General features: G+C 39.2%; 1 protein-coding gene across 1 annotated transcript in view; it reads left to right on the top strand.

Moving 5' to 3' along the window:
* KMT2C (lysine methyltransferase 2C) overlaps positions 1 to 15,060 on the top strand; it is a 193,907-nt gene that overhangs the window by 103,391 nt on the left and 75,456 nt on the right. Inside the window, 7 exon segments of the mRNA XM_082283329.1 lie at positions 1,161 to 1,323; positions 1,975 to 2,146; positions 4,955 to 5,069; positions 5,880 to 6,052; positions 6,811 to 6,971; positions 9,379 to 9,492; positions 11,056 to 11,789. Of these exon segments, the coding sequence (XP_082139455.1) occupies positions 1,161 to 1,323; positions 1,975 to 2,146; positions 4,955 to 5,069; positions 5,880 to 6,052; positions 6,811 to 6,971; positions 9,379 to 9,492; positions 11,056 to 11,789 (1,632 nt within the window).

Below are 15,060 nucleotides of genomic sequence, written 5' to 3'. Positions count from 1 at the left end.
GTGATTTGTATTTTCATATGGGCTGGTTTTGATATCTGTGGACTTGTAGTAGCACTATTTCATGCCTAATTTCATGCCCTGCTTCAAAACAGAGAAGATCTATGGTAATAAATATTGTCTGTATTCTAAGAATTAAGCAGATGCAGTACATAACTTCTCTTTGATTTGGTTTATGTTCATATTTGGATGTTACTTGACACTTCTGCTAGTAATCAAACATACTGGTGTTAGTATTATATTTTTGTTGTGAAAAATGAGAGTCCCTGAGCTCAGTTGTTGCTGTGTATTATGTACGCCTTCCTGTGAGCCACTGACCTGTTTTTTCTTAAGTTTACTCAAAATCTTACAGTGCTGTGCCTTAAAAAGTATTGTTGCCTTGGTGAAAAAGTGCAAAAGCATGTTACAGTGCTTCAGGGACTGCAGTGAATCTGAGAAAGAAAAAAGACTGATTAACTGAATCGGAAAGGTGTGGGTGATTTTTTACAAGCAGACTGATAGACTCTGCTCCCTCTTGACTAGAGAACTGGAGGATCATTGCATTGTTCTTTCTGAGAAATTATTTCTCTGGTGTCTAATAATAATTGTGCTTATTTATGACTTCTCGAAGTTTGGTGGTGATATTTGTGTAGTCTTGAAAGGCAAGATGATAAAAAAGTGCAAGGTTATGTAATGCATTATCATCCCAGAGAGAATTGTATAATGCCAGTAAGATTTTTGGGAGAACATCATATTTGATTTCCATTTGCATTTCTGATTACAGTGTCTGGTTTTACGTTACAGCTTACAGAACCAAGTGGTTTTTAGTCTTAAGCTATTGACAGCATGGTGTCATCTGCCTTTATTTTCAGAATAAGTCTCCAGGCCCCATTGCTGAAGGCATAGCTCGAGCTAGATAACACGGAACAAAACTGCTTTTCTGTGGCAAGAAGAATCTTAATTGTCAGAGCACGTTTAGAGTGGGTTTCATTGAACTTTTTAAGTAAAGATTTGGGAGTGCCACTGAAAGACATCACCCACTACCACCCACATTTCCTTCTCAGTATTCACTACCTCCTACTGGCCAAGGTGTTTGTCTGCTAAATGAAGGAGGGGAACAGATCTGGCTAAAAAAATTACAAGAAAAAGTAATTTTTTAATGACTACTTGTGTTTGTTTTTCAGCGATGTGCATTTTGTAAGCACCTTGGAGCCACTATCAAATGCTGTGAAGAGAAATGTACCCAGATATACCATTACCCCTGTGCTGCTGGAGCAGGCACATTTCAGGATTTCAGTAACTTGTCCCTCCTTTGTCCAGACCACATTGATCAGGCTCCTGAAAGATGTAAGTACACAGTGTTCATATGACACAATTAGCAGGTTTTATGAAAACTTCTCTGTTCTATGATCAGCTTAAAACTGTGTTTGTTCAGGCGTATTTCACAGTTCATGTACCCAAGAATTCATGTGTGTTCAGGAATAGGAAAGATGTGAGTTCATATTCTTCTGTTTTTAAAGACCAACAGTGCTGCACAGCAAAGTATTTTTCTTTAATGACAGAACATGGAAGAGGTTTACTGGTAAGGCTTGTCTTCTGTCAGGTTTTAGTTCAAATTGATAGACTTGCTTGTCCTAACTCAAGTTCTTCTTGCAAACACTTCAGCTAAATAATAGATTTAGACCTTGTAGGGGCTTTATTTTTCACTTCTTCCACAGAGGAGTTGGTTCCAAAGCTCTCAGCTTTATCTTGAGGAGAATAAAACTGTTCCTTTTTATAAGACTTCATTAAGGTTTAAAATGAATGTACTTTTGTTATGAGAAGATTAGTTGAGAAAACTGAATTAAAGTAGTAGCTATTAAATGTATTAATTAAATTTGAATTTCATAAGAATAATCAAGTTTTGTATGCATAAGAAGTACTAAGTAATTTTTTTGATTCATTGAATTGTTCATAATTTTGAATAAAATAATAATTGAAAAAATTATTCCTTTATAGCAAAAGAAGAAGCAAATTGTGCCGTGTGCGATAGCCCTGGAGACCTCTTAGATCAGCTTTTTTGTACTACCTGTGGCCAGCACTACCATGGGATGTGTCTGGACATTCAAGTTACACCTTTAAAAAGAGCAGGTTGGCAGTGTCCTGATTGCAAAGTGTGCCAGAACTGCAAGTAAGTGAAACTTACAGGACATGGAGGAGGATGGTGTGAGATTTATGTGCTGTGATTCTGAAATTCCTATTATATTAAGTGTTCGGGGGTTTTTTCCAAAAAGTATAGTACATTTGCCCATCTCTGTCTGTTATGATACTGCATTAAGTAGCTGAGCAAACTCTTCTGTTGGAAACTTTGTTCTAGAAGAGCTGAGCTGGAAGTCCTGTGTATTTTACTCCCAGAGTTACCATTATCTTGGCAGGTTCTGGAAAGCAATAAAACATTCTGAGTTTTTCCTCCTTTTATACAGGAGGATTTTTCTCAAATTTACCAAATAAATTTTTTTAATCTAGTGCCTTCACAGTCTGGGAACCTTTGCTCTTAGTCAGCTGACAGTTTAGTTGTGCTTGTACCTACACACTGGGCAGGTATTAGGTCTTCTCTCATTTCTTAACGTCTTTCAGAGGCAGGTAGAGAGTCATTATGAAAACAGAACGGTGGCTTAGTTGGGCAAAGAAACAAAGTGACATGAGTGGCTGTGATTGAGTAGTTGCACCAAAGACAGAGACAATGAAACTTAATTGCTGTGGCACTGTAAGGGTTCACTTAGAAAATTCTGACTGCTTGTGGGCTTGTTCTCTTCTAACTTAATCTGATGGGTGCTGCAGGGTTCTTTCGCTTGCTTGTTTTTTTTTGAAGGACTTACTGAAAAAGAGATAAGAGTTTTATTCAGCTTTGGTCAGATCAGCTGGGACAGTATGAAGGAAAAAAACCCACTTTACTACTGCCTCATGTATCTGACCAGTCGGTGCTTTCCTGTTTTCCAAGCAAAACACTTGGTATTTGCTAGCATTCACTCAGCCCACTTCAAAGAAAGAGTGTCGCCTGATCACGAGCAGCAGATAGCAAATCTCATCAATGAAGCTAGAGTAGAGAAGCACGTTCTAAAAACTATCCCTAAATGTATTGTACTGGGTAATGACAGTGTCTGCTAACAGGTCTTCTCTCTCGTGGAAAAACAGAGTAAATGTGATGTGTTCACTCCCAGATCATGGGACCTTGTGAGATACATCCATGGGTTCTGAGGGAAGTGGTGGATGAAGTGGCTAAGCCACTATCCATCGTATTTGAGAAGTTGTGGCAGTCTGGTAAAGTTCCCACTGACTGGAAAAGGAGAAACATAAACCCCATTTTTACAAAGGGAAATAAAGAAGACCTGGGGAACCACAGGCCAGTCAGTCTCACCTCTGTGCCTGGCAAGGTCATGGAGCAGATCCTCCTGGAAACTGTGCTGAGACACACAGGACATAAGGAGGTGATGGTGACAGACACCATGACTTCACTGAGGGAAAACAGTGCCTGAAGAATCTGGTGCCTGCTGTGATGGGGTTACAGAGTTTGTGGAGGAAGAACAACTGATGTCAGCTACCTGGGCTCGTGCAAAGTGTTCAGCACTGTCCAACACAGGATCCTTGTCTCTAAACCGGAGAGGAATGGATTTGACAGATGGAGCGCTCTGGGGATTAGGAATTGGCTTGGTGGCCACACTCACAGAGTTGGGGTCAGTGGCTCAATGTCCAAGCGGAGACCAGTGATGAGTGTTGTTCTTCAGGGGCTGGAATTGGGACTGGTGCTGTTAAACAGCTTTGTCACAACATGGACAACGGGGTTGAGGGCACCCTCAGCAAGTTTGCCAGCGACACCAAGCTGCGTGGGGCAGTTGATGCTGAGGAGAAGGGACACCATCCAGAGGGACCTGGGCAGGCTGGAGAGGTGGGGCTGTGTGAACCTCATGAACTTCAACATGGCCAAGTGCAATGTCGTGCACCTGGATTGGGGAAATCCTGAACACAAGTACAGGCTGGGCAGAGAGGCACTTGGAATAGGTTGCCCAGAGAAGCCATGGATGCCTGACTCTAGAAGGATTGCAGGCCAGGCTGGATGGGCTTTGAGCAACCTGGTCTAGTGTGAGGTGTCCCTGCCCATGGAACTGGATGGTCTTTTAAGTCCCTTCCAACCCAAACCATTCTTTGATTCTATAATTACTTAATGCAGTATGGCAGTTTTTCACCATTATTGGAAGAACATCATTTTAAACATATCTTCATGCAAAGAGAGGAGTTTTTAAAATACCAGCTCTCCCAGGTAATGAGGTATTATCTAGCATGTATAATGCCATATACTGCAAGGCTTTATCTAGGCAAATCTTGTTGCATGTTTACTTACTGAATTAATTTATTTTTAAACTAAGGCAGAACACAATGCCTTTAGATATTACCAAACTATTTGTCTTACTCTCAGCAAATTTATTTTATCTCTGGAATCTCTGGTGGAGCTCTGTAATACATCACTGCAAAAAATTGAAATCTCTTCCTTTAATGTTTGTTTTGCTCTTGCAGTCATATTGTCTGACATTGTAGGAGCTCTGATAGACTTGATGGCTCCTTTTTTGCTTTGGGAAACTTACAGTCACACCGCAGAAGCAAGTACAACTGGATGTTTTCTTCAGAAAGAGATAAAATGTATATCACAGATTTTGAACTGATTTCAGTACAGAAAGGCCATTAAATCTGTCTGCACATGTGTAAGTGAAAGTGGGCCAATACCTAGAATTCAGAATGGTTGTACAGGCTCAGCTCCTGGTGAATAAACATAGTAGTCTGCACTCATATTTAAAAATGAATTTGAAGGCATTGTCTCTGGGCATATTTGTAAGTAGTATTTGTATATTTCTATGTGCACGCCTGGGTCTTCCTCTTCAGACTTTTCATGAAACAGATATTTTGTTGCTGCTTATTTAAGTAATTTTCTTGTTACTTTCCTTAGACACTCTGGGGAAGACAACAAGATGCTGGTGTGCGATACATGCGACAAAGGCTACCACACTTTCTGCCTACAACCAGTTATGGATGCCGTACCAACAAATGGTTGGAAATGTAAAGTAAGTGGAAAGATTTCAGAATAATTCCTTGTCATTTATAAGAGCCCAAACTTTGTTATCCACACTGTGCTGTTCCAGGTGTATTGTGGATTGCTGTTGCCACGTAATGTAATTTGTAATTTCTGAAGGAGTCCCATTTGGATGTAAATCCTGTGGCTCTACAGCTGCTCTGTGGGGGGAGCTGTCAGGGCTGTGGCTGAAGAAGCCTATATAGGATAGTAAATCAACCTCCATAGGGAAGAGAGAAGTGTAGGATCCAGGTGGAGTGGATAATCTTCAGTTACAATGGGAACAAAATATCTCACAATACAATGGGAACAAAAATGTAAGCTCAAAGCTGTATAGTATTATATGTAATCTATACTTGACGTCTCTTTATATTCAACTCCTCCTTGCTTACCAAAACAGCAGTTCTGCAGCTAATGGGTTCCTTTGCATTTGAGGAGGGCAGGATGAATTTGTTGTTTTATCACTAACTTTGTAAGTAATTCGAACATATAAGGGAGATCCCTGTATATGAGATGTATATAATGTTATATCAGTTTGTGGCAGTCATAAGGTAACTTGAGATTAGCAATAAAAAAGTTTGGTCTCATAAGAAATACTCCTTTCAAGTTAGGGAGTAGTGCCAGGAAACTTCTTGCTGTTGTGCAGGTTATTCATGCTCTGCTATCAGATTTTGGTTAACTTTATGTGTTATCAAGGACAAAAGCTATTAAATTTAATTCAAAACAGGAAAATGTCAGTTAATGGCAGTTCTATCCCATTGTGAAATCTCATAATTAACTACTAAATTCTTGTGATCTCTAGAACTGTAGAGTATGTGCTGAGTGTGGCACACGAACAAGTTGTCAGTGGCACCATAATTGTTTGGTATGTGACAGTTGTTACCAACAGCAAGACAACTTATCTTGTCCTTTCTGTGAAAAACTGTGCCTCCAAGACTTCCAGAAAGATATGTTGCATTGTCACATGTGCAAAAGGTAAGAATCCAACTTCTGTTGATTTGTACTAAAATGCATAAAGCTTATGATGAGCTGTGTGGCACTGATGTGTTTCTGGGAAGGATGTGCACTGTGTTTGATGCACAGTGCCACAGGATCTTGTGCAGCTCCTTGATTCTTCATCCCTAAATACAATGAACAATAGCAGGTAGCTTTATTTTAACCTTAGCAAGTAAGTCTTAATTGGCAGTTACCTGAGGATACCTGGCAGTTACTTGCTGCAAGCTGCTGCTGCTTCTTACATTGCACCTATTTTGTGAGGAAGCAGGCTAGAAAGTCATTGTCCTAAAGTTTCAAGATGGTTGTTTGCAGTGATCTGGGTTTTTTTTTCATTTTCAAGTTTATGTCTTCTGTTGAATTTTACGTGGTTTTGTGTGCCAGTAATTTAAAAAATATAGACTATTTGGAATATTTTAAGAATGTAAGCTATGTTTCATATTCAATGGTATTGCATCTAACTGTGCAACTTTATGATGATGCTGTACATCTTGTAGAGTCCAGTTCATTTTAGGGACAATTTAAGTCTTCATGTTTAAGTTTGTTCACTGCTTGACATGCTGACATATCATGCTTACTCCTATAAAATTCTCCATAATCAAGCCTTGGTTGAAAATCTTTGTTTCCCCATAGGAATGGGAAGCAGTGCTATTCTTAATGGATTTTTACTATGATGCTATATATTTTCATTACTAAAATCATAGTCAGTAAATTAAATCACAATAAATTAATCTCCCCAGATGGATTCACATAGAATGTGACAGATCTCCAGGTAGTGAATTGGACTCTCAATTGAAAGACTACATCTGCACTCTTTGTAGACAAGGAGAAGGGGATCAGACTCAGTCATGTGATGTAATGAACACTTCTGAACTCATTCCTGAACCTGGCAGTATAACAGGTAATCAAACTTAAACTTCACAGTTCCAAAATGCTAACATCAAATGTAACATCTGCAGCGCTCTTACCAAGTCTTTTGTGAACCAGCCACTCAAATTCTACTCTGTGGAGTTCATCCCTTCCTTTTTCTAACAGCAGCTGCTCAAGCAGTTTGTGGGTGACTCCTCTTTCTGGCTTTAGGATCCTGTATACAAACATGGATTAGTGAGCACCTTAATTGTGGCTCTCCATGTTCCAGCTCCAGCCTCTCAGCTTGTAGCTGTAAGCTTCTCTGGGGTTTTTTTATGTGGTACAGTTCATATATGTATTCATTGGACAGCCTGGCATTTGTACCTGATGCATGTTCCTGGAGTCATCCAGTTCTCCTGTTTCCCTCTTGCTGCTGGACAGTCTCATAGTACTCATTCTCCTCACTGTATTGAGGATGGATAAAGTAGTGGCAGCTGTACTGTGTTCAAGGGATAGGTGTATATTCAACTCGACAGCTTGTCCTTTTTCAAAGCAATACATGATCAGTCATCTTGTTTCTGAGAGATTCTTGTCTAAGTGGACAAGCCAACCAGAAGGCAGAAAGGGAGGTTGTGGAAAAGTGTAAAGTATTTTTAAAAAAAAATCAGTAATAATAAGGAAGCACAGAGAGAATATGCATCTGCTGATCTGAGTCCAGTGGGTCATCCACAAGAGCTGTGTAATAAACTCAATAACTCAATGCCCTTGTGTATTTCCCACAATGTGCTTTGTTGGGCAGCACCTACACTTACCCAGGCTGAATTTCCCTGGAGAAGTACAGCTGTGGTTAAATTCAGAAGCAAGGTAAAATGTAGCAGATGAACTGCATGGCCACTGCCATGTGTATTTTTTGGGCTTAAGCAGCAATGCTTATGCACTGATCTTTTGTTATCCATTAAGTACCTATGGATTTGAAAGCCTCGTAAATTTTGGCAGGAAAGGGGAAGTGTTGGACTACAACAAAACTCTAGTGTTTTGTGTTCAAACTGATGTTTTGTATAAACAAGTCATCCCCTTTGATGTTAGCCTGTACATTACCTTTTGTGAGCAGTAAAGACATGATGGAAAAGGTGCTCCTGGGGGAAAAGCAGTGACATGAGGTAAATGTCTGTAAATGAGTTCACTCTGTCAGTGTGCACGGGCACCAGGTTAGGAAGAGTGGCCTTTGCAGATCATTTCCCTTCTGAAATCCTAGGAGAGGCTGTGGATTCCCAGGCAATGTTCTTGGAGCATTTTTGAGATGTTGGAAACTAAACATACACTGGGACAACTCCCAGTCTCCTATGAAAACCCCTTTGGAATAAGTGGCAGGTTTATCTGGAAGGCTAAAGTTTTAAGTAATGCCTCTGTTAGAATTTCTTGCTAGTAGAAGCATTGACAAGCATGCTCTTCTCCCCAAGGAAGAACAGCACTGTCATTGCAGCTGCTAGGAGTAATCTGGAGCTATTACGTTAGTACAGTCATGCAGTGTTTTATACCCAGGAGATCACTTTTGTACTCTAAAATCAGATTTGGAGCCAATCTAAATGATGATTTCCTCGAAGTTAAAATACCACTTTAAAGTTGGCAGAGTCTGAGAGCAGCTTTTAGGGTGCTAAAAGTAGCATCATTTAATAGTTGCTGGCTTTTTGAACTTAAAAAAGACTTTCTTGATGCAGAAATACTTGTTTCACTTTTTTTTTTGTGCTAACATCCATGGAGGATCAGTTCCCTTCAAGTTAATGCTTGCTATATACTTTGTTTTCCATACTTCATCTAGTGCATTTTCATGAATTTCCTTAAGTGAAAGAGCTTTTACACAAGGGGGGAAATAAAAGTATTTCCCATTTCTGTGCTCTGTAATGGTCCTGTCAGGCAAAAAAGTATTCAGTAGTACCATTTCCATGCAAAGGTTAAGATACCTTAGTTCTAAAGTGGCAAAACTCAGTTTTCATGTTGTTGGAACAGGTAAGGTGCAAATCAGTGTTCCAAGTGCTGATAATTAGATGGAACCTTGTATCTATGCCATAATCCACTGTAGTATTTGTATACAAATTTGAAGCCTTCATGCTGCTGGTTCTGTTGAATTTTACAGACTTGGAATTTAAGAAAATTCTTTCTTGTATTGCTCAGGCTGTGCAAAAGTGTGTATATTTTCCCTATTAGGTGTATGTAATTGCCTTGCAGACATGTTTTACCATCTGAAAGGTATAAAACAGCTTCTGTGTTAATGAGTTAAAGGTTCTTAATTTTTAAGGAGTAGTCTCCTTAACCTTCTCATTGACCTGACTTGTCCTAAATCCTGTCGTCATTAAATATCAGTCTCTTCAGCCAAAAGGTCAAACAGTGCCAGCAGTTGCTGATGCCAAAGTAATAGAATAAACACAGCAATTTTAATAACTGCTTTGCTTTTCCTTAAGCTTGTACAAATGAAATGGAAATGGAAAGTGGTGGAGAGGATATGGCATTTCAGGAACAACCCATTGCTGGTGATGGCCCTGATCAGGAATCAGCTGTTGGGTGTGTCACAGAAGGTAAGAAAGAGTTTTGCACTCTGAGAAAATACCGGTTCAGAACCCCTCAGAACCAGAACCCTCTTCCAGTCAGTGAGGTTTGCAGTGCTTTATAAATGCAAGAGGAAAAAGTGCCTAGAAAGCAGTAGGAGACACATTGCAACAGTTCTATCTGAGCTCTCAAGCAAGAGTATTAACTTCTTTGCTGAAGAAGTGTTTCATGAAGGCAAGGAGAGTCTTCAGAATATTTGTGTTGCTTTTTTTTTTTGTTTGTTTGTTTGTTTTACTTTTTTGTTGGGACTGGCTTTACCCAAGGTGGAAAAATAGTTGAATGCTTTGTACACTGGAAGTTTGTAGTAAAACCCAGTGATTTGTTGCTATACAAATACAGTCACTCACACTTTCCTTATGGTTGTAACTCCACAGGTATCCTTGGTTAAGGATTTCGTGGTTTTCTTTTTTTTCCCTTTGTAAGTAAAATATAGTATTCCAGACGGGGTTGCAGCAGCTGATCATTTCTGGTTTGGGAGAAACCCCATCTTACCAAACACACAGGGGGGAGCAGCTAAAGAAGGGTCAGCTCCTCTAAATGTGTTAGTGACCAATATCAAGGGTAAAGAATTTGCCAGTATGTCCTGGCAGTCCCAGATGATGTTGGAGGATGGCTGCTGTAAGGGGAGACAAGAGACTTGCATTTAAAGACAAAGTAAAAAAAACCCAACTGTTCAGATTAGCTGTGATCTCTCAGTTATGCATCAGAGCCTGTGGTAGAAGGGCCATGATTTAAACTGAAGAAATATTCATCATAAAATGCTGTCTGTGAACTTGTGGGTGAGGAAGTTGTCGCAGTGTGAGTTTAAGAAGAATGCAAATGTAATAGAAAGTAAGAGAATCTGAGCCCATCAAAGGAAGATGTGAGAAGCCAAATTCAGAGCAAAGAATGTGGTTCCTGATAGAGTGGAACAAGAACTCTGGAACTCCTTGATGTAGAAAGTTATGGATGAAAGGTGCTTGATTTGGTTCAAGGGAAGGCTGGACAAATATTTTTGAAAGAAGTTAATAATACATTAATAAATAAAATTAAACCAGCTGCAGCTGTTTTCATTTCAGCTGATTTCCTGAAGTCTGAAAGAGTTTTAGGAGGAAAATGGTTTATATTTATACTTGTTCTGTTGTTCTTAGCTTTTTGAAAGTGTTGGGACAGTAGCTTAAAATATATTAATTTATGATAGCATGTATCTTCAATACACAGAAATTAAAAAGAAGAAACTATTTTTGACTGCCTACCTGGAAATGTGTGTTGTGTTCCTGAAAAGTTAATCTTGGGTCTACTTTCTTCTAATTGACTCTGTTGTGTTTTCAGGGAAGAAAAATAATGAACTAAAAATATAGACAACTGTAAAAATAGGTACAAAGAAAGATATTTATGAAGTATATTTTAAGCTACATATTAAATTCACTGAAGTAAAGTGATATGTGCTTGGCCTGCATGATGTGTGTGTACCAAGTATATTTGTTGACCAATACACCACAAGTTTTTTCTTTTTCACACTGAGCCTTTAATATAGTTGTACTTAATTACAGGTATATCACCAGAGGAAAAGCCCACACAACTGGAAGCAGAAGTCTCTGCTGAAATCAGTTCAGCTGTAATGGAAATGTCTCCTAAAAAGACACCAGTATGTGGTGACAGTCAGACTGAGAAAATGATGGAAGTGGTGGAAGGTGTTCAAGCTGTAGCACAGCAGGAGTTGGACAAACAAGCTGAAGAGATACAGCTGCCTCAAGGTAGTGTGGAGGTATCAGAAGTGTCCACAGCAGACTCTCGGTCTCTGTCTTCAGTACCTGAGACCATGACTGTGACACCAGAAATGCTGGAGACTGAAAGAAAAGGAGCTATTTCTGTCCCTGTAGAACAACAACTGGAAATAATAAAAGTGCAGAAAGATGTAGAAAAAGAAGAAACCCATGAGAAGTTAGAAGCACCAGCTCTTCTAGAAGTAGAAACTACTGCTTCAAATGGAGGTGTTGCAAATAATTCACCAGTTGGAGACAAACCCATAAAACCACCAGCTGAGACTTGCCCCTCACTTCCCCCATCACTTAATCTAAACAAGACAAATGTGTCTTCCTCGCCAGATGTGTCTCTAGACTTGCATTCTGCACGAGATGTGCAGCACAGTCAGCCTCCAGTGCTGCCTCCAGCTGCTGGGAGCGCTCTCCCAACCACCTACATATCAGTCACTCCAAAAATTGGCATGGGAAAACCAGCCATCACCAAACGCAAGTTTTCCCCTGGAAGACCCAGATCCAGACAGGTAAGCACGTACAGTGTTATATGTTTATTAAATTTCAGTATAACTTAACAAAGTCACTTATTTCTTATAATATGCATTTATTCTCCTAAGTGAGCATTAGTTTATTTCTTCAAGGAGTTAATGTTCTGGTAAATAATTAAAAAGTCAGCAATCATAAAGGTTCTCTGGTGAGAATTTAAGTTTCTTTTGGCTCGTGGTTAGAGCAAACTAGAAGAAAGTTTGTTGTATTTTTCATACAATATTCTACAAATGCAGATCTGCATAATGCTGTGCTTTTTAACTTGTAATATTTTTCACATATGCATTTATTTTGGTACTTTCAAAATATGTTAAAGCTTCTTAAACTGGCTTTAGAGAATAACCTTCTGCAACTCTGTGTCCGTTACTCTGCCAGATATTTTCTTGATCGTCATTTCTAATGGTATGGTAAATAATTTTGTGGTTTTGTTACATTAGGAATTACCATGCAAGAACTGTCTTGTACAAATAGTTGTGGTTTGACTAGGATTAAATTTGATAAGTGAAAAGAATCCTCAAGTCTGTCACTTTCTGCAACATCTTGCTCTTTATTCAAGTCGTATTCCAGGGAAAATGGTTCATCAGTCCAGAGTATTCATTTCTTGTTGGTGAAATTCTATACAAAAAGTGTGTCAGTGTGACAAGCTAGTGTTTCATTTTCTCATCACAATTTCTTTTTAGTCTTTGGGAGTTCCAGGTTGATGATTTCATGCTTTTCTGGACTTCATGTTAACAACTTTTTTATATATTGCACAACCCTTGCAGTTTTTACATGTCACCTAAGGTTTCAAAATTTTTACTTCCTAAGGTATGAGAGAGTGTTCTGAACAGTTTTTCTGCTGTTTCCACTGAGTTTAGGAGATCTCTGTTTATTGTGCACTTAGGTTTTCCTGGGTCACGGTACAGTAAGGTGTATATATCATATTTGCAGAAATATGTAAATGCCTTAAACAGTGGCAAATTTCTCTTCAGTTTTCTTAAGTTCTTACTGTGGGCTTTTGATGAGGGACAGAAAGCTGTTGAATTATGTTCTGTGGACTATGAAAAAAGAGATTTTTAAATGTCCAGTTACAGGCAGGCGTTTTCCTTTTGAGCAAGGTGTAATTGGATAAATCCACAGTGTGGAAGAGATGTATTTAAATCATTTTGGATTGCAGATAGAAGTACGTTAGGTTTATTTTGTGGGGATTTTAAATTATTCTTTCTGCTGAAAACATTCATTTTTTATAAGAGTTGTGTACTTTTCCAAATGGAGAGTTGTGGATAGGAGCAGAAGCAAAATTACAGAACAGGTCAGGTTGGAAGGGATCACAGTGAGCCATCTGCTCCGACCTCCCTGCTCAAGCAGGGTCATTCCAGAGCACATGGCACAGGATTGCATCCAGACAGTTTGGTTTCCTGTTGCATGGAAATTCTGTGGAAGAAGAAGGCAAGAAGGCAGTTTTTCACCAGGTGTAAAACCAGAGAAAGAAGACCTGTTGTTTCTTTGTGTCAATACTACAGACACTTCAAAATGGATGTTTTCTTCAGTTCTGGCTTTTGGAAAGCATCATACAGGGCAGATGCTGGCAGCTGAGAAAAGTGCTGTTTGGTGATGCTCCATCATATTTTCCACACCATTGTGCCTCCACAGATTGAGAAGAGACATAAGCTTATTTTAAAACATTTTAGCCTAAGGCAGTGTTTCAGTTCTTGTTCATCTGGAGGTGATCACGTTGATCTAAAAACAAGTAAAAAATGGAGAAAAAAATTCTGGAGGAAAAAGTACTTCTATGAAGTTATAGGTGTAGTTGTTTGGAATAAACCAGGTCCTTTGTGATTCTTCTCAGAGTGGCACTGAAGAGGAATTCTGTCATCTCAAACGTGGGTTAATTGTGTGGGTTTGGGGTCTGCTTCTCTCTGTTTAAAAAAATAGCACATATTGCCACTGTGTGGCTTTGTGTCAGGTGTGAGGCTATGCCATACAAATGTTGCCTTGGAGCTGCAGGAGTTCTTGGCAGTCTGTCTTAGAGGGCAGGGGAGAAAGTTACACAAGTTGGGGGGTTTTTTTGATTAAAGAGATTGTGGCTCCTGTGCCTGGTGAAGTTAACGTTGGTTTCACCCCTGCTTTCTTTTGTTGTGCAGAGGAACTGCCATTGCAGAACTTGTTGCTTGTCCAGGACTGCTCAGGTTTAAAATAGTTCCTTCATGGAGTTCTGATCACTCTGTAACCCCAAAGACAAGCCAACATAATTTCACAAATGGTAATATTCTGCACTTTTCCCTAGAAGTTTGAAAGCTTCTAATATGCAGTTTACTTTGTTGGAATGTTTAAAAAAATGCAATAAAATACCCATTGCAATGAGGTTATGGAGCTTCCTGTGAAGAGGAATAAGAAAAAAAATTCTCTGGATCTTGGATATATTTCTCCTCAATTTTATAAGACACATGCTTCCCTGGAGTCAGGATGAATCCGTGCAGAAGGACAGTTTCTGATTTGGATTTGTTCTCATTAAATTAATGTCTTGTGCTGGGCAGTAGGATGAATTATTAGCGCTTTCTTCAGAATCTGTTAATACAATTACTAATAAAATACATTTGAATAATTATTCCGGTTTGCCAGTGAATACAAATGCATAATTTGAAGTATAATTTGCATAATTTGAAGTGATTTCCTGTATTAGATATTAGTAGTTTGCTTTAGCAATGTATCTGCAACACCACATTGCTCCTGTTTGGAAAGGACTAAAACCCATTTCAAAAATAAGGACAATATTCTGCTTAAAAATGACTTCATGAGTCCCTCCCAGGGCTGCATTCAGTGTTGCTGGTGTCTGTATCGATCTCCTCCCTGGTGTTTATGCAGGCATCCCAAGTTTGGTTGGAAGCAACAGGAGAAAATCCAGCTTCTAACCAAAAGGGGAGCTGTGTAAAAATGAAAATGTAGGTACAGTTATGAACTGTAATTGGCTTTGGCTGGTACAGACTTACTCCACTTTGGGGAATGTGTCAGTTCCTGTCAGTAAGGTGCCTTTCTACAGTGTTTTTTAGGGCAGCATGTACAGGAAAGCTGCATCCAGCTCTGTGAGAGGACCCTCTACCTGCCAGGCTCAGCACCTCACTGGGTTTTGTTCCATGGATTGTCTCCTGTTCCTGTTACCCTACTCCATAGTGAAGCCAGATTAATTTTTACATGTGTATGAAATTTAATTATTCATAGATCACAGATACTCAGTAGTAGCTTTCAGCTTGGCCACGTTTTTACAGTGCTGTC

The sequence above is a fragment of the Coloeus monedula genome (genome assembly GCF_965178545.1).
Source record: "Coloeus monedula genome assembly, chromosome: 1".
NCBI lineage: Eukaryota > Metazoa > Chordata > Aves > Passeriformes > Corvidae > Coloeus > Coloeus monedula.
The sequence above is the reverse complement of the archived record's forward strand: the minus strand, read 5'-3'. Positions and strand labels throughout refer to the sequence as shown.